General features: G+C 38.6%; 1 protein-coding gene across 1 annotated transcript; it reads right to left on the bottom strand.

The window, feature by feature from the left end:
* Positions 1 to 18,451: 18,451 nt before the first annotated feature.
* LOC150027168 (putative E3 ubiquitin-protein ligase RHC2A) lies at positions 18,452 to 19,105 on the bottom strand. The gene has a single exon (XM_090303838.1). The coding sequence runs from the start codon at positions 19,103 to 19,105 to the stop codon at positions 18,452 to 18,454; it is 654 nt and encodes a 217-aa protein (XP_090159964.1).
* Between the last annotated feature and the right edge of the window lie 4,073 nt (positions 19,106 to 23,178).

The following is a 23,178-nucleotide window of genomic DNA, read 5'->3' as shown; positions in this document are numbered from 1 at the left end:
AAGCACTCGGGAACGGCGCCTACCGCTTGGAGACGATGGAGGGAGGGGCGATTCCTCGCACTTGGAACGCCACCCATCTCAAGTTTTACTACAGTTGAGCCTTTGTAAGTATCAATTAACTTGACCAATTTAAGATGTATCAGTTTGAACAAATTTTTCAAGGGGGCACTCTTTTTCACTAAGGAGGGTTTTAATGAGGCCACCCAGTAAATAAGGTTTCGAAGTTTATCAAAGTTTCCCAGCTATTAAGTTTGCATGCTGTCTGTTTGCCAAGTTTGGGGGGAGAGACCCTATCTTCCTTGTGTAGTTTTAAAGAAAAATGGCAAATCCGAACTGCATGCATCCAGTACAAAATTTCCGAAACGTAAAGTTTTTTAAGTCCTCATCGCCATGTGGCGATCGGAGGCACAAGAATAAAGTTTTTTAAGTCCTCACCGCCTCCCGGCGACCGGAGGCACAAGTATCGGATTTGCTCTAGGCGAGAAAGAGATTTAAAAGACCTCCTCGCCTAGAGCGAGCATAGGCGAGAAAGAGATTTAAAAGACCTCCTCGCCTTGAGCGAGCATAGGCGAGAAAGAGATTTAAAAGACCTTCTCGCCTTGAGCGAGCGTAGGCGAGAAAGAGATTTAAAAGACCTCCTCGCCTTGAGCGAGTGTAGGCGAGAAAGAGATCACAAGACCTCTTTGTGTGAGCAAATTGAGGCAAGTTGAAAGCTCTCAGTGCATCCGGGGGAGGAGGAGATGTAACCCCTAGGCAAGTTGAGGCATCAGAAAAAGTCCTTCTCACCCTCAAGTGAGTTCAGGCAAGATTAAATCGAAAGGTCAGGGGTGCTAACGATCTCAAGCGTGGGAAAGGAGGGTTGGAGAAGGACTCTTTCCCCCTTGAGAGAGACACCAATGTCGACCTAGTAAGATCAGTTAAATCGGAGGTGAAGGGTGGTTGGGGAAGGTTCGCAGAGGACACTCCACCACCCAAATCATTGTTCCAAAACTCAGGGAGGTAGAGAAGGATCTGAAAGGCGGCTCTACCCCCAGATGAGGGAACAATGGTGTAAGTTATCTCAGGGTAAAGGCTCGGGGAAGGCAAAGAACGATTCGAAAGACGGCTCTCTTCCCAGGTGAGCAAAGATGAAATCAGAAGGTGGTCCCGCAAGGGACGCTTTCAGTTAAAGGGAAGATGACGTCGCCAGAAGCCCATGGTTTGAGATTGGAACAGAAAGAGAATCGCACAGCGGAGGCCGCGTCTGCGAAGTTCTGAGCGACGATGTAGAGACGCCTTAGGCCCTTGGCGGGTCGGGCAAGAGAAGTTCCAGGTGCTAAATGGTTTGCAGAAAGTTAAGTACCGGTTGGTGCAAAGTACGTTGAGTCAAGAAAAGTTAAGTACCGGTTGGTGCAAAGTGCGTTAAGTTAAGAAAGAACCATCCAGTTAAACCAGTTGATTGTGCAGCAGATAAATTAGAAGATTATATATATATATATATATATATATGTGTGTGTGTGTGTGTGTGTGTGTGTGTATGTGCACATGAGATAAGACCAAGGTAAAGCATAAGAGTTTTCAAGGAGATAAGTCAATCGGGGGCACGATCTTGCCGTCCACCACTTCGTTGTACACCGAGAACTCAGAAAGATCGAGGTCAGGATATTTGCTAGCAAACTGCTCCAAAGCAGCGCCAAAGCCGGAAGTTAGAACCTGGGCAGCCTCAAGCTGAAGCTCGTCGATCTTCGTCTTGAACCCACTGTTCTCTTCACGAACCTGGGTGACTTCAAGCTCGAGCTCGTTGGCCTTCTTCTTGAGCCCGCTGTTCTCCTCGCGAACTCGAGCAAGCTCAGCAGCAGTTTCACTAAGTTCCTGGGAGGCCTTATCCCGATCTTGCTCAACCTTTCCCAGAAGGGTCTCTCTCTCGATTGACCTCTTCTCCAGGTTGACCATCTTCTGAGCGTCAGTCTTCTTTGCCTCCTCCAGCGCGGCAATTTTCTCCCTTAGAGGGACGATCTTGCTCTCCAGCTCGACGGCGTCTTGGAGTTTGTCATGAAGCTTCTTGCGCAGCTCTTTGTTGTCTTGCCGCACGCTCTAGAGCTCGTCCTTGAAGGCATTTTCAACTCGCGAAAACTCCAAGCCTTGCATCATCATATCGCACTTGGTCTTCTCGGCTTCAGCTTTCGCGGTGCTTGCCACCTCCTGGTTGATCCGATTGTCGAGCTCAAACTTCTCCAAGGAGTCCTTGAACCCTTCGCCGACGATTTGGGGAAGACAATCGTCAACCATGGCACTTAGGCGCACGGTGAAGGACTTCAAAGCTTCTTGAAGAGCGGCAGGGAGGCCTGAGGTTGCTGGTGGAGGCGAAGGTTGGTGCTCACCACCACCCTCACAAGGTTGTACGGCGGGGGGAGCTTCGAGGCGTGGTGGTGAGGCAGGCAGCTTCTCGGCGGCTTGTGAGGAGGCTTGCGTATCAGCAAGTTGCTCAGGAACGGCCTCAGCAACTGAAGCGTTTGAAACGAGAACATCCCCAGCGGACTCGAATGGTGTGGAGGCGCTGGGGGGGTTCTCGATGAAGTTTGGAGCGACGCTCTCAATTGCTGGGGGCTCGGTCACCGCCACCCTTTTCCTTTTGCAGATTAGCCCGTCCTTGGTGCTTTCATCCGCCTCTTCGTCAGATACTACCCTGGGGGCTTTCCTTTTGGCCTTCTTGAGAGGTAGTTTTTTGCGTTGGGGGGCTGGAAGAGCGGCAGCAGCGGGTGGACCAGCTGGTGGGGATTGGCCCTGGGCAGCAGCGATCTCCGCAACAGAGTTCGGGATCGTTTCAGAGCCCGCCGCAAGCTTATGGGACCTGGCTATGGCGCGTAGCTCAGCCATCCTATCTTGTCCCAGCATCGTATCTGCAAGGGGGGCCAACAGTTATCAACTAGCACAGAGAATTGACAGGTAATAATGCATGAAGGAGTTTGAAACCATATGCGAAGTAGAACAACAACATCAAAGTAGGAATGAGAAAATGCAAAGTCAAGCTAGGGAAACTTGAAGGCTTAAGGGCAAACCTATGTGAAAGTCCAATTGGCTTTCATAGAACTCGAAGGAGACGATGGAGGCAGTCGACAGGGTCACGTTGGAAGAGGCGACTTTCTTCCAGAAGCCGCATAAGTCCTTGTCGAGCTCCCCCATCTTTTCTGGCTCCCTACCCTTCCTGAAGCTCGACTCCTTTTTCCCTTTGTTCACCCAATACAAGGGGAACCTGTCGAGAAGGCAAGGGTCTTGATCGTTGCAGCATACACGCACGAACTTCCCCTTCCAATCCTTATAGGATTGCTGGAAGATAGAAAGAATGGACCTCCCGCCGATCCCATTGAGGCTGACCCATAGACGACCGCCCGGGTCCTTCACCTCGAATAAGTAGAGGAACACATCCACTGAGGCCGAATGTCCTAAGTGTGCGCAGAGGATCTGGTAAGCCCGCACGAACGCCCAACTGTTGGGATGGAGCTGGGCGGGGGCTATGTCAAGCTCGGTCAGGAGCTCCCTCTCAAAGCGTGTGAAGGGAAACCGAAGCTTGACCTTCTTGAACATGGTGGTGTAGATGAAGCAGAAGGGGGCGTCGTCGCTCCCCTGATCGTCGGTGCAGATGGGCTCACCGGGAGGACAAGGACGCACAGACACTTTGCTGCACTCGATACTCGCCTTGTCGGGTGGTGCTCTAGAGCATGTCGCGTGCTAGTTTACCCCTTGAGTTGAGGACCTAGCCGCGCGACTGACTACTATGCAAAAGTGACGTTCAAGTTGACCCAGCCCAGATGACGACACGTGTAGGGTTTGATTCTCCCAGTTACTCCAACCCAGGTGATGACACGTGTAGGGCTGGGTGCTACCTGCCATCCCAGCGCAGATGGCGACACGTGCAGGGCTGGATGTGAGCCACGCGTCCAAAAGCATAACGGCTTGGAGAGAGAAAAAACCTAGCTATAAAGGTAACCTTAACAGAATTTGCAGAGGTACGTTTTTCATTACAGCTCATTTTGCTAGGGTTGTGTGCTTTTCAGTACGGTCCTACAGAGCATATTTTCTCTCAATTTTGGGTGTTCTTGTCACTGACTTGAGCGTGGGAGCGCCACCGGCCGCAGAGGCGCCACTGTGTGTTTTTCAGGTTCTCAGAGAGGCTATCTGTGGTGTGGACTTGGAGGGCACGTGGTGTCAAGCTGGTGAGGAAGACCGTGACGAGGCAACGCTCTTGCGCTAAGTCAACCAGCAGGATCACTTCTTATATACAATTTTCTTATATGTATCAGAGCACCAATCTTGGTGTGCTCTGACCGTCTCTCCATTTTTATCCGCTAAATAAGAAGTTATGTATGGCAAAGAAGGTACAAGCTTCACTGTCGAGTTAGCGTTGCAGGTTTGCTTGCCCATAACTCGTCTATTAATTTGGCTTTTACAAAACCGATTCACAATTTTTCACACACATAAGAGAATAAAAACATCTTTTTTCTTCTTACATACAATTTTTTTATATTTTCAAATATATATTTATCTTCAAAAACTTAAATATCCTAATATATTAAATATTTTTTTAAATATGAATTCAATTATACCTATGTTCTAAAGTTGAAATTCAATATTTATTAAAAAGATATTATAAATAATTAAAAGTAAAAATATCAAAATGTAAGTTATTTGTCATAAATACAAATAAATTAAAAACATTATTCACTATAAATTTTAATTATAACATAATATATATATATATAGATGTAGTTATATAATAAATATTTATTTTATACAGTGCATAAAACAAAAATACCTATAGCTATATATAAAATTTTTCATTTTAAGATTAGGTTCGCCTTTGAATATGGTTGAGTTTAACATAAAATATATACAATTAATTGATTAATTTACGAAAACGGTTTAATTATTTATTAAATTTACTGAAATACTTAAATTTTAAATTTTTTACAAAAATATGTAAATAGTAATTCCAAACACGATTTTAGTTTTAGTCAATATTTCACTTTCAAGTCGCGCTTCAAAGCATGTATTTTTACTATTTTTTATTTATTTTTAATTATTTTTAAGTAAGTCGTGTTTAAAGGAATCACTTTAATTTAATTTTTTTTAGAAATAGTACCAAAAAGAACAAGTTCATATTGTGTTTTATTTTTTATTTTTTAAGTGTGTTTTCACTAGTGCAGAAATCTTAAATAAGGGCTCCTTATTAAGTGCAGTTTTACGAACAGACGCATTCGTAAAAAATACGGTGGTATTTTTTAAATTAAGTTCATTTACAAATGCGGCTATTTGTAACAACCGCATTCGTAAATCAAGCGCTATGGTTTACAAATGTGGCTATATTAAAAGCCGTATTTCTAAATCAAGCGTTTTAATTTACAAATGTGATTGTTACTATAGCCGCATTTGTAAATGAAAGCGCTTGATTTATGAATGCGGCTTTTACAAATAGCCGCATTCGTAAACCGTTTTTTACCCTAACTCACTTCAAAAACGCGTCATACACTACTCTTTCTTTCTCCAGAAGCGTTTCGCCATTCATTGTGCTCTCATTTGCGTTTTGCGTTTCGCTGTTCATGAAGCTTTCGTTCCTTCGTGGTATGTTTGTGGTTCTCTTTCAAAGCTTTCGTGCCATCACCAATGTATTTTTCGTTCATATATACTGTTCATCATACTGTTGCATTGCCTCATTGATACTGTTGCATTGCTTTCGTAGTTCCTTTGTTCTTACTTGTATGCTCTGTCGTTGTTTCTGTGTCCACCGCCTCTCGTTCGCGTCCACGGCCTCTCGTTCGTTGCCGCCGTCGTGCCACCTTGGGAACGTTGCCTTCACACACAAGATTGGTTGTATTTTTTGAATTTATTTTAATGTTATGAATTTATGGATGACGATCAGACTCCAATCCGACCTCGATCCGGACGAGGCAGCAGAGGACCTACTAGATTGAAGCGTCTCGCATTGAAACGTGCTGATAGTGAGAAGACACGTGTTGACATTGATGTCAACACTGGAGTGGCTTTTGGTCCTAAAGCAGATGAGTTTATGAGTTATCTTGGAGTTGTTTCTCGTGAGAGGCTCTCCATTTTGATTAATTCATGGGATGAGGTGTTAGAAGTCGATCGGAACATGATTTGGGAGAATGTTCTGGTAAGCTTTACATTATTATTGTTACCATATAATGATTTTTAATATTCATTGATTAATTTTAATTTGGTGATGTTATTTTCCAGACAAACTTTGAAATTCCTAATTTTAAGATGTTTAAACCAATAGGTTTGAAACATGATATTATCAGGTGTTGGGGGGGCATTTGGGTAGGTATTGTAAGTGAAATTTTGAATCACAGGAATAGAGTTTTTTTTAGAATGGGCGGGTAGATCTAGTGGAGGTCTTTACTGCGGTACAAAGGAAGACTTGGTCTTGGATCATGGTAAAAGAAGGGTTGGCTGCTTTCTCTTACTCAGACTGGTGTTTGGAACCTCAGTGTTGTATGGGGTATTTGAAAGATTGATATTTGGTGTTTCTTATTTAATGTTTGTACCCAGGTTTGGAAGTTGTGATGTGTTCTATGTAGATTTCCTTGACTTTTTCTACCTGACAGTGATGAATTTTTTCTACCTGACAGTGAAGATTTCCTTGACTTTTTCTAGTTATGTTCTCTTCTCACAGGATCGGTTGTTGTCTTTGACAATTAGTTATGTGATAGGTCAGACTGCTGGCAAAGATCTTCTTTATCAGTTGGATTTTGTGCCTGTTCTAAGGGTGTCTTTCACTGGTGGGTTGATGTATTTGGGGATTTTGTATCTTATTCTGGTATGTGATTTTGGGTAATGTCGTGTAAGGTCTGGTGGATCCTTAGCTGGTTAGGTGCAAGGAAACTTGTTTTCGTTTTTTGTATAAGGATTGGGTACCCCTGAAGGACCTCATTTTATTTTATTTATTCTTTGCTGATAAAAAAAAGGGTAAAAATAGAAACATATCTCATTTGCAGGAAGGGTTACATAATTAAGTTCATACTGCCAGTTGCCCCCCTCATACTATATATCTATATAAAAGATGTCACAAATAAGAAGAATTTTTTTTTTATCAACAAATAATTAACTGAATTAATAGGATACTTCAGGGGTATCCCAACCCTTATACCAAAATCATTGTTCTTCCCTCATACTAACAAGTTAAGATTACAAAATAACAGTAACAATATTGCTTCCTTTGAAAGTTAAAACTTGTAGTTGGGGAGATCTTTTCTAACAAACCAGCAACCTTGCACCTTCATTTCGGCAGTCCATATGCTCCTCTAAGGATTGTGATACCAAGACAAAGATCCAATCTGCAATTAAAACAAAAAGCCTCACTCCAGCTAGCATCCCCTTAGAGTTGTAATTATAAACCTGGCCTAGGATTTCTCCCCCTTCTTCACTCTACAGATTTTACCAGTTAATTCTCCCTCCATGTGCCCCCTTCTTATTCATCTTCCATATAGCTGATTTCATGAGGACCTTTTTGTTACACTCCTACAGTTTCTCCTTTCGGAATTCCCTCTTCTGACAGCATGCTACCCTATATCCATCTAGACTAGCGGCACACAATCAAACCTGTTAAGCTCTTTAATCAGTAGCCACCACCCATGAAAAATTGATTACTTATTTCCTGTTCCAGCACCTCCACTACACATTCAGTTGTAACCTTAAGTTTGATTTGCCCATTCCATTGCATTTGGAATGCTGTCCAGGAAAAATTGGTTGGATTAGTGTTAGTTCCGTAGCCCAAAACTAGCAACACATTGGATGATCCTGACTAGAGACAACCTATACAAGTAATGTCACTGCTGACTAACCACACAACTGCGTTTACCAGCAATAGCACCTTTCAGCACCAATCAGAAATTAATTACTCCACCTATTCTTCAGCCCTGCTTTGCCTCTGTCACTCAGGATTGCATTCCTGGCCTCCCACTATCTGCCAAGCACCAACATTTCCTTCACCCTGACATCAGCAACTGCTTCCATCTCCACCATCAACTTCTCAATCCTCTGCCACATTATTAATGTTATGAAAAGGTACTACCCTTCCTCCACCACAATGAGTGACATTTCCTGATCATACACTATATCAAGACCCTTCCAGCGTTTCATACCCCATATTGCTTCACATTACCAGATTTTCTTTAGCGTTTAACAAACCTTCAGTGCTTAGGAATTAGGACAGCCCTACAACTGCCAGTTTACCCAGTTGCGACCCCCTACAACCAACATCTCCATCCACCCTTGTCCTCTGGTTCCTATTTAGCTTTTAGTAAACCTTTTGCTATATACACATCAACCTGTAGTTGTTCTCCAAACACCCAACATCCTACTATAGCTGTCAACACCACCTTAGCCCTTACCAGCTTTTAGATAGGCACAAAACAATCCAGTTTTGTTTCTCATATATGTCCACCCTTCGAACCTCCCCTAACTACCTCCATGATCCCTCTCAGCCTTGTTTCTGCACCTTGTACATACCCCTTTGCCATTCATTCCAGATTATTTCAAACTCTTTATACAGATGTCTGGAAATCCAATCTACAAAAGAGTAACTAAATGATCTAGTCCTATGTTTAAGCCAAGACCAAGATTTAAGCTGAGTCATCTGAAATATCTCTTCTACATCCACAACTCCCTGTTTGAACAAAATTATGTTTCTTTGGTCCCAAATACACCTTACAACAGCTGCCCAAATACCTTTCCAAACTTGATTCTGCTTAACACTTGCTTGACTACAGTGAAAACTTTCAAAATGGTTCTTAATCTTATTATGTTGCACTAACGTAGTTCCCAACCACCTTTGGCATATGGACCATACTCGTTGTGCATATACGCATTCTATGAATAAGTGCTTAGAGGATTCCTCCTTACTTCGATACAAAACACATTCAGTAGAAGTCACCTGCACACCTCTTCTATATAGGCCTTCCCGTGTTGGAATTCTATCCAAAAGTGCTCTCCACGCTGTTGTCAGCACACTTGGAAAAGTTGTGGCTTTCCAAAGGATTTCAAAAACAACCTGCTGTGTCCCACTCGATTTCTTTGCTAGACATGTGTATGCTGAATTCACCGTATACTTCTCTAGTTCCTCCTCCCCCCCACACTTGGATGTCAGATATGTATCTCTTCACATATGCCCTTGTAATACATTGAAGAAGATTTATTACCATCTCAAATTCCCACTCAAATTTGTTCCTACGCCACTGTAACCTCCACTGCCACTCAGGACCCTCCCACACACCTACTTCTTCCACCTTTTGCTCCTGGTTAGCTGACAAGGAAAACAACCTTTGGAATGATGTTTCTAGACTTGAATTACCAACCCACACATCCTCCAAGAATCTCACCTTATCTCCTCTCCCTAGTTTCCACCGTAACTCTTCTTGGAACCACCCTTCTCTTCGCCCTTCTTACAAACCTTTCCTATGTCCCTCCACCACCACGACTGGTGCTTCACAGGAATACTTGTAAAACTTGAACCCTCTTGCTGAAAACCATATTTTGACAGAAGCACCTCCTTCCACTTCCCTTTCTCTTGCGAGATAAGTCGCCATCTCCATTTCGCTAACATGGCACAATTTAACTTTCTGATGTCTTTGATTCCTAAGCCTCCCTCTTCCTTTTGTTTGCATACGTCTCCCCGGCTTACCCATGAAATCGGTTTATTCTCTTTTCCCCACCCCCAGAGGAATCTTCTTTGAGTGCAGATAATGCTTTTATAAACCGATTCCGACGCTTTGAAAACAGATAGGTAGAAGAGGGGCACTACTGTGAGCACAAATTTAATTACACAACTCCTACCTGCCAAAGATAAAAACCTCCCTTTCCACGCACTTAGTCTTGATTTCAGATTGGTCAAAACAGGTTCCCAGAACGCTTTTTTCCCTGGGTTCCCTCCTACTTCTAGTCCCAAGTATTTAAACGGATAGCCCATCAAGCCACAGTTTAAGATCTTTGAGTAGCAACTAAGAGTAGTATTCTCAAAATTTATACCAACTAGTATTGACTTGTGGAAATTGATTTTTAGGATAGCCTTCATATTCACCACGTTACTCCAAGAATCCTCACAGAAGAAAAGAGTGGCATCTGCATATTGCAAGAAACTCACATCTACCTTCTTACTTCCAATCTTCAAACCCGACAAAAGATTGATTTTCGACAAGCTGGATATTTTGTAAGAAGGGGGAGGACGGTAGAAAAACGCATGGACTAGCTGGGGAAATTTATGTAAATCTAAGAAAGAGGGAGGATTAAATGTTAAGGATGTAAAGTTTTTTAATATAATTATATTGAGAAAATGGAAGTGGAGAGTAGGTATGAAAGAGTTAGGACCATGGAAAGATATCCTTATATCAAAATATGATTTAGAGAAAATTGAACGAGAATAAATCAAGCTCACACAACTCAAGTTGGTGGAGGGACATTAAGAGTGTGTGTGATCGTGGACAATCAGAGAATTGGCTTGATAAGAACATAGTCCAGCAAAAAGGAAAATGAAATAATATAAGATTATGGAAATATGCATGGACTGTCAGTATCCCTCTAAGGGAAAGATTCCTTACACTCCATGTTGATTCTAGTTCTAAGGACTCCAACTTAAGAGAGCAAGGGTTTTGGAATGGTAGTACCTGAGAATGGGAGGTTAGTATGGATAAGAGAATGGTTTGCTTGGAAGAAACCAATGTTAAATGAACTAATGCGGGAACTGGAGGCTACACATTGCATCAGGATAGAAAAGATGCATGGGTTTAGAAACACTACAAGAAAACAACCATTTTGCGTGGGCCAAAAACGGACGCAAAAGTGAAAAAACGGACGCTTATGCGTCGGAGTATCATCTGTTCCGCATCCGACGAAAAAAGCATGGAAGCAAATACAAATTAGCGTGGGTCAGAAAGTTGGACGCATCTTGCGTAGGCCAAGCCCACGCAAAACGAACGCACATGCGGCGACTTTTGCATGGGCCTATCCGACGCATAATTATTAGATTGTGCGGATTTTTCCGTATGTAATTTACAAAAATTTATTTTTAATTTTCCCATTATTACTAATTATTATTTATACCTATTTCTATTTTTTATTAATGTTAGAAATATAAGAGGAACAAAAGCAAGGTATTTGAGGAGGTGTATAGCTACAGAGGAAGCAAAATTTTTGTTCATAAAGGAAACAAAAACAGTTCAAATAACGGATACTAGGTGTTTTTCATTATGGGGAGATAATAATATTGGGTGGATTCACAATGGAGGGGATAACCGAAATGGAGGTTTACTTTCTATCTGGCACAAAGAAGCTTTTAGCTACGAGAGTCACTCAACGACGAAATGTTATATTGCTACTGTGGGCCAACATGTTAAATCTGCCAAAAGGTGATGTGTGGTTAATGTGTACGTAGAGTGTTCATTGAAAGAAAAGAAAAGTCTTTGGGAGGATCTGTCTAAATGTAAAGAAGTCTCTCAAATTGTTATGTGGTGCTTTTGTGGGGAATTTAATACGATAAGAAGTAGAGTTGAAAGGCATGGGGCAAATAAGGGTGACTTTACCAGTGAGATAAAGGGGTTCAATGAGTTCATCCAATCAAACCTGTTATTGGAATTGCCCATTGTGGGGAAAAAGTTTACATGGTTCAAATCAAATGGTACGACGAAGATTAGGATTAATATAGTCCTTGTAATTGAAAAATGGCTGCATTGTTGGCCTATCTGTAAGCAATATGTTATAAGGAGGGAAGTCTCCAACCACTGTGCCCTGATGATTAAGTGTTTGGACAAAGACTAGGGTCCCAAACCCTTTAGATCAATTGACGCCTGGCATTCGGAACGAGGCTTTGATAAGATGGTGGAGGTTAGGTGGAAGTCCTATGTGAACCAAGGAAGTGATATTAAAGGCCTCAAGGAAAAGTTTAAAATCCTCAAGGCTGAATTAAAAATATGGAACATGAATGTTTTTGGGAACCTAAATTCTATTAAGAGGTCTATTTTACAGGAAATTGAGAGCTTTAACTACCAACATTGTAATGGTCAAGCTTCGAAAAGTGAGAGGCAGCGAATGGATCTGGTAAGGAGACTTTGGGAGACTGACTCAAAGTTAGAATCTCTTCTCCGTCAGAAGGCTAGAACCAACTGGTTTAGATATGGAGATTCTTGTCTAGTTTTTTTCCAGTCATCACTAAGGTGGAGGAGACTAAGGAACGAAGTGAAGAGGGTTAAAGTAGGGGGCATTTGGTGTGAAGAGCCTAGTATTGTTCGTTTAGAAGCAAAAAAGCTCTTTAAGTTAGATTCAAAGCAACAAAAGACTTTGGGGTTAGACTTGATGGGGTTGAGTTTAAATCACTCTCTTCTAAGAAAATCTTGAGGTTGATAGAAGGCTTCTCTGAGGAAGAAGTCAAGGATGCCGTGTGGCATTGCAAAAGATCAAAAAGCCCTAGCCCGGATGGTTATAACTTCAACTTTATTAAGAAAAGTTGAAACTTCTTAAAAGTTGATTTTGTAACAGCCTTGGAGGTCTTCCATAAGACGGGTTATATCCCCAAAGGGTGCAATGCTTCATTTATTGCACTGGTACCCAAAGTGAAGGACCCCTGTAAGCTTGATCAATTCAGACCCATCTCATTAGTGGGTGCCATATACAAAGTCATAGCTAAAGTGCTAGCTGGAAGACTAAAGAAAGTGCTACCTGCTATTATAGATGAAAGCCAATAATCATTTATAAGGGATAGGGGTCTGGCAGATAGCGTGCTTTTGGAAAATGAGGTGGTAGAAGATCTTAGGAGGAAAGGGAATAGAGGCTTGTGTTTGAAGGTAGACTTTGAAAAAGCGTATGACTCAGTTAGGTAGGACTATATGCACAACATGCTTGGAAGGTTGGGTTTCTATAGTACATGGATAAAGTGGATTAGAGGATGCATGGAATTAGCTACTGTATCAGTACTAGTGAATGAGAGTCCTACAGAGGAATTTAGGCCAGCAAAAAGGTTGAGACAGGGAGACCCGCTAACACCCTTTCTCTATATTTTGGTGGCTGAAGGCTTGGCTGGACTGGAAAGGCAAGCTCTAAAAGCCAATCTTATGCATAGGGTCAAGATTGGAAGTAAGGAGGTTGAGGTCAATCTCCTTCAATTCGCAGATGATACACTCTTCTTCTGTGAGGATTCCCGGAGTAATGTGTTCATTATGAAGACTATCTTAAGGGGTTTTGAGCTAGCTTCAGGTTTAAAAATCAACTTTCACAAGTCAAAGCTAGCTGGAATCAATGTTCAGAATTATGATCTCAGCTGCTACTTAGAGATCCTGAATTGTGGACTAATGAGCAACCCGTTCAAATACTTGGGTCTAGAAGTAGGAGGCAACCCAAGGAAGAAATCGTTCTGGGAACCTGTGTTTGAACAAACTGAAAGCTAGACTGAGTGTGTGGAAGGGGAGGTTCCTATCGTTGACAGGTAGAAGCTGTGTAATTAAGTCAATGCTCACAACAATACCACTCTTCTACCTGTTAGTGTTCAAAGCGCCGGAGTCGGTCTATAAAAGTATAAGAAGTATTCAAAGGAAATTCCTCTAGGGGTGGGGAAAGGAAAAAAGACCAATAGCATGGGTAAGCTGGGGAAACTTGTTTAAACCGAAAGAAGAGGGAGGTTTGAGGTTCAAAAATATCAGAAAGTTTAACTTTGCTCTCCTAAACAAATGGAGATGGCGGTGTATTTCACAAGAAGTGGGGAAGTGGAAGGAGGTTCTTTTTTCAAAATATGGAGGTGAGCTGGATTGCCCTCATATTTCTGTGAAACACCAATCGTGGTGGTGGAGGGATAGAGTAAAGGTTTGTAGGGAGGGAGGAGGAGATAGGTGGTTTCAAGAAGAGGTACGATGGAAACTAGGGAGGGGAGACAAGGTTAGATTCTGGGAGGATGTGTGGGTAGGCGAGTCAAATCTTAAAATACTGTTTGAGAGGCTGTATTCTTTGTCACTTAATCAGGAGCAAAAGGTGGAAGATGTAGGTATGTGGGAGGGATCAGTATGGCGGTGGAATCTACAGTGAAGGCAAGACAAATTCGAGTGGAAATCTCAACTGGAAGCAAATCTTATGGAATGCATAGTAAGGGCCCCTGTGAAGAGGAATATCAATGACATCCAAGTATGGGGAGACGGGGAACTTGAGAAATATACGGTTAACTCAGCATATGAATGCCTAGCCAAGCAAACGAGAGGTACCCATCATGTTGCTTTTGAGATTCTTTGGAAAGCTAAAACATTCCCTAATGTGGTGACTAAAACTTGGAGAGCTCTTATAGATAGAATTCCAACAAGGGTGGGGCTAAGTAGAAGAGGAGTGTTGATGCTCTCAACAATATGTGGGTTGTATCAAATTAAGGAGGAATCATGCCATCACTTATTTTTTGAATGCAAGTATGCACAACTTGTTTGGTCTCTATGTCTCAACTGGTTGGGTTTTATGCTTGTTCAACACAATGATCCAAAGACTCACTTGGTGAGCTTTCATTGAGTTCAGGCCAATTGCAAGCAAAATCTGGTTTGGAAAGGTATATGGGCAACCGTAGTAAGGTGTATTTGAGACCAGAGAAACTCTATCCTATTCAAGCAAGGAGTAGTAGATGCAGATGAGATCTTCCAAATGGCCCAACTTAAATCATAGTCATGGTTGAAACATAGGACAAACTCCTTTACCTACTCCTTTGCTGATTGGACTCTTAATCCAGGTATATGTATAAAGAGTATTAAATAATAGGGTGTGAGTGACTGAGGGGAAGAAAAAGATGTGTTACTGTGAGCAATTTCGCATGCCAGTAGAAGGTGAAGAGGGGTCTTGGATGAAGGTTCGGTTATACAGGGGGCTGGTTAACTTTAGACGGAGCTGAAGTATCACGTTTCATATGGGAAAAGTAGCTCACAGAGTTAGACGCAGGTATGTATCAATTCATAAGTATTGATAGATTGGATGAGGATGTTGTAAAAGTTGCCAAAGATGACTTGGTTCTGGACTATATTTGATGGCGGGTTTGTGGCTGGTTGTAAGAGGCCAGGAAGTGAAGATAGAAATGTATAGCCCAAGGTCTAAGCAGCAACGATATCAAGTGAAGGTTTCCCTCTGAGTTAGAGGATTGTGGGCTAAGTTATGAGCCAAAAGGAGCTGCTGTTATCTGGAGTTGGGTAAATTTGTGGCAGGAGGTGCTGATTGGCTGGGATCAGACTTGTAGACGCAGGGGAGGTTAATGTGTATAGAGGTTAATGGGCCTTAATCTGGAACTCTACAGAGGTTTTCTTTGACCAAGGGGTGAGGCCCTGTAAGTATAAACCACCCTATATGTCCTGGAGTAGGGAGTAGTTTGGTGTTGGAATGAATGTGGGTGTAGTAGGGACAGGTCTATTGTTCTGTGAAGACCTGAAGATAGTACCTTATTGGTCTCCAAGACTGATACTGCTGTTGAATCATACTAGAATCTATGTGGGGGTTCATTACCACTGAAACCAGATTTACATCGTACAACATGATGAAGTCATAACCCGTATTTTTGAAGGAAGAAGTTGGAAAAAGAAGGGGGTAATAAATGGGAGGTATAGTGCCAACAAGTGTAGTTGGTTGTGGAAAGTCTGTAGGTGCAGACGAAGGGGTGTTATCCTAGCTATCCCCTCAACTGGACGGTTTATGTAGAAGAAGTGAAGGGAGATGTTTCTGCTGTGGATAAGTAGCATTGTTGGTTGGTCCAGCTAGACTATCAAAGGAGCAGTGCTAATCAAGTGTGATGAAGGGGTTTTTAGGAATGTGAGTGTAGAATGGGTGCAGGTAAAGGAAAGAAAATTAGAAGAACTAGATGTGCTGGTGTTCTCCTGTTCAGGGCATCTTATAATGCTGCTGAGGGGTGTTATGTGGCTCATTTGCTATAGCTGGGTTTGAGCCTAGCTCAAGGGATTAGGGAATGCGGTGTGCAGTACAATGAGGAATGCTGAGCTGAGGTCTCGGGAGTGTAGTGGTTATTGTCCTCTTCAAGAGAAAAGCTTAGCATGAGCCAAAATAGTCTGCTATGCTGCATGTTTCTTCTGGAGGGTTACATAGCACCAGCAAACATATCAATCATGCGCTGTATAAGCTACTAGTAGTTATACCATAACCAGATTATATCAGGTAAATAAATGTAACAGGAATCACCGTACTGATATTTCCGTTTTTTAAAATCCTATACACAAACAGCTTTTCATTTTAAATACATTATTATTATTTTTTATTATATAGATGTAACTTTAAATTTTAGAATCATTACACTTGGATCCTAATTACTAAAACCACTGTAAAAGTGAAATAAACAGAATTATAAATATAATTTGAAATTTTTTCAAAGTATCATTGTAATCTATTTTATTATAAAAAGAGGTAAGTAGATAGATGTCACATGACATCACTATATTGATATTTTTTTCCGTAAAAATATATGATTTATTTTATTCATAACTAATTATTATTCAGTTATAGTAATTAAGTTACGTGTAATTAAGGCACGTATGATGAATTTATATTCTGATTAAATTAATCAATTCATATATTCAATCTTAAGCAATCTTGATCGTATCATTCCAGTGTAATATATATTATTCAGTTAATGCATTAAATCCTAGTCCTAGCATATCTTGATTTTATCTTTTAAGTACAATTAAGTTGTATATATATATAAGATATTTTCTTGTTACATCAATTAATTTAGTTATTATATATTATAAAATAGGATTTTGTTGCGTATGCAAATGTAGGTGGCATCACGATATATATATATTCACAACAAAATACTATAATATTTAGTTATAGTAATTAATACGTGTTTAATACGCTTATCGATTAGATTAATCAATTAATATTCAATCCTAGCTGTTCTTGATTTCATCATTTCAATATAATTACGGTGTATATAATAAGGATTTATTTTGATTGCATTAACTAATCGATATATTCAATCTTTAAAAATCTTGTTTTTTATCAATTAAGTATAAGTTTATAATTTGTTTAATAATTATAAGAACTTTATCTTATAAAGACGAGATTTTAAAATAATCAGAATAATTGTTAAATTGTTAAACAAAAACTAATTGCCTATTCAGGTTCACCATGCTATTAAAGATAACTAAAATATTGCACAAAATCATTTTAAGAATTAAAATATAAATCAAACCGTACTCATAAATGAAAAAAATAACATAAAAAATATTAAATTTAAATAAATGCTTGCTTTTGCTTTGGAGCTACTAATTGACACTATAGAGCATTGCTTTGGAGAAGGAATACATTAGGTTTAAAAGAGAAAAAACTAAGAAAGAAGAAAGAAAAAAATATTAAAATATTTTAATACTGATTCATTAAAAAATTGTTGAGGTTTATCAGAGGTTTGAAAAACCTCTACTAAGTGTGCTTCCTAGGAGTTTAGAAAACATCTAGGAAGTGTGTGCTCTACCAGAAATTATAATAACCTTTATTAATAAACCCTTACTAAAATTAAAATTTTGTAGTGTTACATGGAGTTGGAGAAGGTATTAGACATTTGTCCACTTCTATCACAGACTGAGATCACAAAAGAGTTCATACAATGGTCTATTCATGCTTTATTAGGCATATTAGAATTCTTATGTTTAAAGTTCTGAACCAATTACCTTTAACTTTACATATAAGCTAAAAGCCTTCCAATAACCAAGAACAGCATAGGAATTTCTGAAGTTTGATATTGACAGTATAGTAGAATCCATTATGCAATAAAAGGATCTAACCAAAGCTTTATTATATCTTTTCCATAAGAAACAAAATTTCTTATGGCCACACAACTCAAACAAACCTAGGAATTAAAACATTCATGCACACAGACTAATAGCTTTGGAAATTCTTGATACTAAAATAAACCAATAATCCACTTAATTGAATAAACAAAAAATGTATTACAAAATCCTTCTAACATACTCCTACAACACAAGACAATGGTAGTCAAACTTCAACTACTTAATTTAAACAAATATGACAGTAGAATGGTCTATTACTGCATTACGCATATTTAGGTGGTTAACATATATGAATCTTTTTATGGTACTAAACCAATACCTTTAACTTTCATAGAAGCTAAAACCCTTCCAACATAATATCCATATTCTTTAAACTGACCAAGAATAGAATTTGAGTTAGGAAATTCTCAAGTTTGATATGAGATCGTAGAATCCATTATGCAGTAAACTAGGAATTAAAACTTTCAGAATTTCTGCACACAAACTAATAGCTTTGGAAATTCTTTGACACTAATATCAACCAATAATCCACTGAATTTAATAAACAAAAATGTATTACAAAATCTTGATAACTACTCTTGCTACAACTCAAGAATCACTAAAGAAACTCTATATGAATTTATCAAACATACTGAAATAGTTTCTGTGTAAGATTGCTGCTAGTTGTCAAGGGTTGGCAAAGAGTAACGACACAAGGGACAGACGCGACTAGTTTTGAGCCATGTGAGAATACAGTGTAGATGAAACTCATGATGGCATGGCATTGTGTAGCACTCGCAGTTGATATTCAACTCTTCTAAGCAGATGCAACAATCATCACTCCCTTCCACCACCGTACATTTCTTCAAGAAGGTCTTTGTTATGGTTTCATTCGACTGATTCATTCTATAAACCTCCCACGATTCTTCCCCAGATGCATCTTCCCCAGCTGCATCAAATCCAAAATCCAATATTATAATTGTCACAAATAAAGGGATGACTTGGTGCTGAGATTCCAAAGGGAGATAATCATCAATGCTACCAACTTCAAACAGTTCTTGAACTGAGGAAACTACCCCTTCTGTTATTTCATCAATGGATTCAATGGAGAAGCTTAAGCCTGACAAAAGTGACTGTAAGAAAGTTTGACCCTCTCGGAAGAAATCATTAGAGGAAATTGATAATGAAGAAAATAGATTTTGCAACCCTTCTGTATCTGTGTCAACTGAGTGATATTCAATTTTGATGTGGAAATTGAAAGTATCACCAGACACAATCGTTGTGTCTTGGTTATCCAACCTCAACACGTTATAGTAGTATCCTTGTGACGGCATTCTTTCTCAGTATGTTATGGAAAACAAAACAAAGTGTACTATTCTGCAAACTTTTCAGAAAGAAATTATTCTCTATATGAGGATGATAGAAAGATCCAATTCATATATATATAGAATGATAAATATATATGATATTAATGAATTAATGCATTAAATCCTAGTCCAAGAATATCTTGATATTTATCTTGAGTATGATTAAATTGTGTATAATAAAGATATATTCTTATTATATTATAAAGAATTAATTTAGGTATTATATATTTTAAAAGAGGATTTTCTTGGGTATGCAAAATGCACGTGGCATCATGATATTGGTATTTTTGTTCAATTAATAAGTAAATCGATTAGATTAATCAATTAATATTCAATCCTAGTTGTTCTTGATTTAATCAATTCAATACAATTAAGGATATATACAATAAGAATACATTTTGATTAAATGAACTATAATTAGAATTCTTGTTAATTATCATCTTTATTTTTTATCGTTACAATAACGTTATGTTATAAATTTTAAAATAATCAGAAGAATTGTTAAATTGTTAAACTAAATATATAATTAAAATAACATTAAAAAACAGTATAATTATTATTTAAAATAAAAAATACATTGATATAGCTATAACTATGTAAAACAATATAAAAATATGAATATAAGAAAGATTATTAACTCATATCTTATATCCTGAGATACAGTTCTAATATGTGTTTGGTATACACTCTTATTCTTTTGATATACCTGAATGAATTAACTCATAAAATTTGTCGTTTTCTATTAAAATATTGTACCCAATTATATAATATCATGATGAGTGGATCTGTCTAATTAGATTGTTATTTGAAGAGAGAAAGTCTTCCTACACTAGTATATACATGAAGTAAGTGTAAATACCCGAATAAAAACATTTTCTTTCTTCTTATATACCATTTTCTTATATGTATCAGAGCACTAATTTTGGTGTGCTCTGACCGTTTCTCCATTTTTATCCGCTAAATAAGAAGTTATGTATGGCAAAGAAGGTACAAGTAACAATAACAAGTCTGATAGAAACCTCGTACAAGCTTCACTGTCGAGTTAGCGTTGCAGGTTTGCTTGCCAATAACTCGTCTATTAATTCGGCTTTTACAAAACCGATTCACAATTTTTCACACACATAAGAGAATAAAAACATCTTTTTTCTTCTTACATACAATTTTTTTATATTTTCAAATATATATTTATCTTCAAAAACTTAATTATCCTAATATATTATATATTTTTTTAAATATGAATTCAATTATACCTATGTTCTAAAGTTGAAATTCAATATTTATTAAAAAGATATTATAAATAATTAAAAGTAAGAATATCAAAATATAAGTTATTTGTCATAAATACAAAATATAATTTATAAATTAAAAAAATTATTCACTATAAATTTTAATTATAACACAATATATATATATATAGATGTAGTTATATAATAAATATTTATTTTATACAGTGCATAAAACAAAAATACCTATAGCTAAATATAAAAATTTTCATTTTAAGATTAGGTTCGCCTTTGAATATGGTTGAGTTTAACATAAAATATATACAATTAATTGATTAATTTACGAAAACGGTTTAATTATTTATTAAATTTACTAAAATACTTAAATTTTAAATTTTTTACAAAAATATGTAAATAGTAATTCCAAACACGATTTTAGTTTTAGTCAATATTTCACTTTCAAGTCGCGGTTCAAAGCATGTATTTTTACTATTTTTTATTTTTTTTTTAATTATTTTTAAGTAAGTCGTGTTTAAAGGAATCACTTTAATTTAATTTTTTTTTAGAAATAGTACCAAAAAGAACAAGTTCATATTGTGTTTTATTTTTTATTTTTTAAGGGTGTTTTCACTAGTGCAGAAATCTTAAACAAGGGCTCCTTATTAAGTGCAGTTTTACGAACAGACACATTCGTAAAAAATACGGTGGCATTTTTGAAATTAAGTTCATTTACAAATGCGACTATTTGTAACAACCGCATTCATAAATCAAACGCTATGGTTTACAAATGTGGCTATATTAAAAGCCGTATTTCTAAATCAAGCGTTTTAATTTACAAATGCGATTTTTACTATAGCCGCATTTGTAAATGAAAGCGCTTGATTTATGAATGCGGCTTTTACAAATAGCCGCATTCGTAAACCGTTTTTTACCCTAACTCACTTCAGAAACGCGCCATACACTACTCTTTCTTTCTCCAGAAGCGTTTCGCCATTCATTGTGCTCTCATTTGCGTTTCGCGTTTCGCTGTTCATGAAGCTTTCGTTCCTTCGTGGTATGTTTGTGGTTCTCTTTCAAAGCTTTCGTGCCTTCACCAATGTATTTTTCGTTCATATATACTGTTCATCATACTGTTGCATTGCCTCATTGATACTGTTGCATTGCTTTCGTAGTTCCTTTGTTCTTGCTTGTATGCTCCGTCGTTGTTTTCGCGTCCACCGCCTCTCGTTCGCGTCCACGGCCTCTCGTTCGCTGTCGCCGCCGTGCCACCTTGGGAACGTTGCCTTCACACACAAGATTGGTTGTATTTTTTGAATTTATTTTAATGTTATGAATTTATGGATGATGATCAGACTCCAATCCGACCTCGATCTGGACGAGGCAGCAGAGGACCTACTAGATTGAAGCGTCTCGCATTGAAACGTGCTGCTAGTGAGAAGACATGTGTTGAAATTGATGTCAATACTGGAGTGGCTTTTGGTCCTAAAGCATATGCGTTTATGAGTTATCTTGGAGTTGTTTCTCGTGAAAGGCTCTCCTTTTTGATTAATTCATGGGACGAGCTGTCAGAGGTCGATCGGTACATGATTTGGGAGGATGTTCTGGTAAGCTTTACATTATTATTGTTACCTTATAATGATTTTTAATATTCATTGATTAATTTTAATTTGGTGATGTTATTTTCTAGACAAACTTTGAAATTCCTAATGTGGAACCACTTCGATCAAAGATTATATCCAATATCGGACTTAAATTTTGTCACTTTAAGTCAAGACTGACTTTGAGATATGTTTTTGGCGACCTTAAAGACGAAAATCCATGTTTAAAGTACAAACATATTGATGAAGAGACATGACGTCTTTTTAAAGAAAGTCGTGAAAATGAGGCTTAGATGGTAAGTGAAGTAACTTAACTATTTTTATTTATATAACATTAATAAGTTTTTCTTATTTAATTCACTTTGTTTATTTCAATTATGACAGTATCATCGGAAGAAAGCTCAAAAGATAGCTTTGAAGAATGTTACCTCGCACGTACTCTCTCGTTCGGGGGTATCGAAAACTTGAGCAATCACTGGATAAGGAGCAATCTAGACAGGGGACGTCGTCTGAGAATGTGAAAACAGGGGTCACTTCTCCTCCATCACCACCTTTTCGCCATGTAAAATGGAAGAGGGCTCGAATTAAAAAGTCGGGTGCACCAAGTTCTGAGCAATCCGGGGTTATCATCGAAAAAATTGTAAGTTATTTTAGTTTTTTTTTTCATTTATTACAAAGTATTAATTATATTAAAAATGGATATGATTTTTTTCTCTTGGAGGATTCCTTGGAATCCCAAGGTAATTTTGTTCCTGAAGGTCGTCACGATATCCTAGTTGAAGCAATTAGACGACCCGAGCACTGTGCTCGTGTTCGTGCAACTGCACAACGGGTTGGAATTAAACTATATTTTGGAGTTTCACAATGATAGTCATTCTCCCCCAAAGAGAGCGAAGCTCAAATGAAGACTAATATACGTGAAGAATTAATGGATGAGATGAGAAAGGAGATTGATCGGCTGCGGGTAGAGATGAGAAAGGAGAATGATAGAATGCGACAAGAGTTTCTATCGCAACAACTTTGTGTTGAGCCGATTGAACCCCTTGTTAGTCCCACTCTCAAGAGCACAAAGGGGAGTTGTGCAACATCAGGGGATGATATCATTGGGCAAACGAGGGAATGTGAGCTACTGGTAGCGGCCAACAAGCTTCCTCAGGTGGTGGCCTTTGGAAAAGTCTATGAAGAGGCCACCACCTTACATAACATTCCTCTCTCCCTT

Source organism: Phaseolus vulgaris, chromosome 6 (assembly GCF_051622355.1).
Source record: "Phaseolus vulgaris cultivar YP4 chromosome 6, ASM5162235v1, whole genome shotgun sequence".
Lineage (NCBI taxonomy): Eukaryota > Viridiplantae > Streptophyta > Magnoliopsida > Fabales > Fabaceae > Phaseolus > Phaseolus vulgaris.
The sequence above is the reverse complement of the archived record's forward strand: the minus strand, read 5'-3'. Positions and strand labels throughout refer to the sequence as shown.